Source organism: Quercus robur, chromosome 12 (assembly GCF_932294415.1).
Source record: "Quercus robur chromosome 12, dhQueRobu3.1, whole genome shotgun sequence".
Taxonomy (NCBI): domain Eukaryota; kingdom Viridiplantae; phylum Streptophyta; class Magnoliopsida; order Fagales; family Fagaceae; genus Quercus; species Quercus robur.
The window spans coordinates 35,034,609-35,035,538 of NC_065545.1; the positions used below are offsets into that span (position 1 = coordinate 35,034,609).

Genomic DNA, 930 nt, shown 5'->3' on the forward strand with positions numbered 1-930 from the left:
TTTCTCCAAATCCTTACAACTCGCTTCCTCAGTTGGTCCCTCACTACCCGAGGCCAGGGCCGAGGTCGTTAATTGCTATAAGTCGTTCTTGGTTGAGGTGGAGGGCTCAGTACTCGGTCGTCGCAAGATGGCTAACACCATGCATTGTCAGGCCATGGCTTGGTTCCCTATTACTTCTTTCACTCGACCCTCCGACAGATACTTCACCTTTTAGTGTAAGGTTGATGACACAGCCCCCAGGGCGTGAAGCCACGGTCTGGCTACGATGGCAGTGTAAGGGGAGTATGCGTCTACCACTATGAAGTCCACCTCCACTACGTCCAAGCCTGTTTGTATAGGCAGCCTAATCATGCCTTTCGGAGTGACGGTTTTTCCCTCGAAACTCACTAAAGATGAGTCGTATGCTGTCAGGTCCTCTAGTTTCAACTTCAGCCCCTTGTACAAGTCGGGATACATTATTTCCACAGCGCTGCCCTGATCAACTAGCACCATCTTCAAGTCATATCCCCCAATCTTGAGCGTGACGACTAAGGCATCGTCGCGGGGTTGGAGGGTTCCCAATTTGTCCTCATCTGAGAATCCGATTAGGGGCATGGCCATCCCTCTAGCTCTCTTGGACTCCTGGTCGTCAGCTTCAGCAAGGAACCGGCCCACCGACATTATTCTGAAAGGATGGGAGCCGGTCCTTCCTAGTGCGGCGAGAATGACATTTATCGTGCCAATGGGTGGTTTCAATGTGCTTTGCCTTGTTTCGATGTTCGACTGCTCCTGCCATCCAACAGGGTGATGCAACAGATGTTTCAACTTCCCCTTTCGGACCAGCCTGTCCAAGTGGTTTTTCAGATTCCTGCAATCATCGGTGGTGTGGCCCGGCTCTTGGTGATACTTGCAATACAGATTCTGGTTACGTTTCGCGGGGTCGCCTGCCAT

General features: G+C 51.7%; 1 protein-coding gene across 1 annotated transcript; it reads right to left on the reverse strand.

The window, feature by feature from the left end:
- Positions 1-210: 210 nt before the first annotated feature.
- LOC126708429 (uncharacterized) lies at positions 211-930 on the reverse strand. Its single transcript, XM_050408222.1, has one exon. It carries the CDS (start codon positions 928-930, stop codon positions 211-213), a length of 720 nt encoding a protein of 239 aa, XP_050264179.1.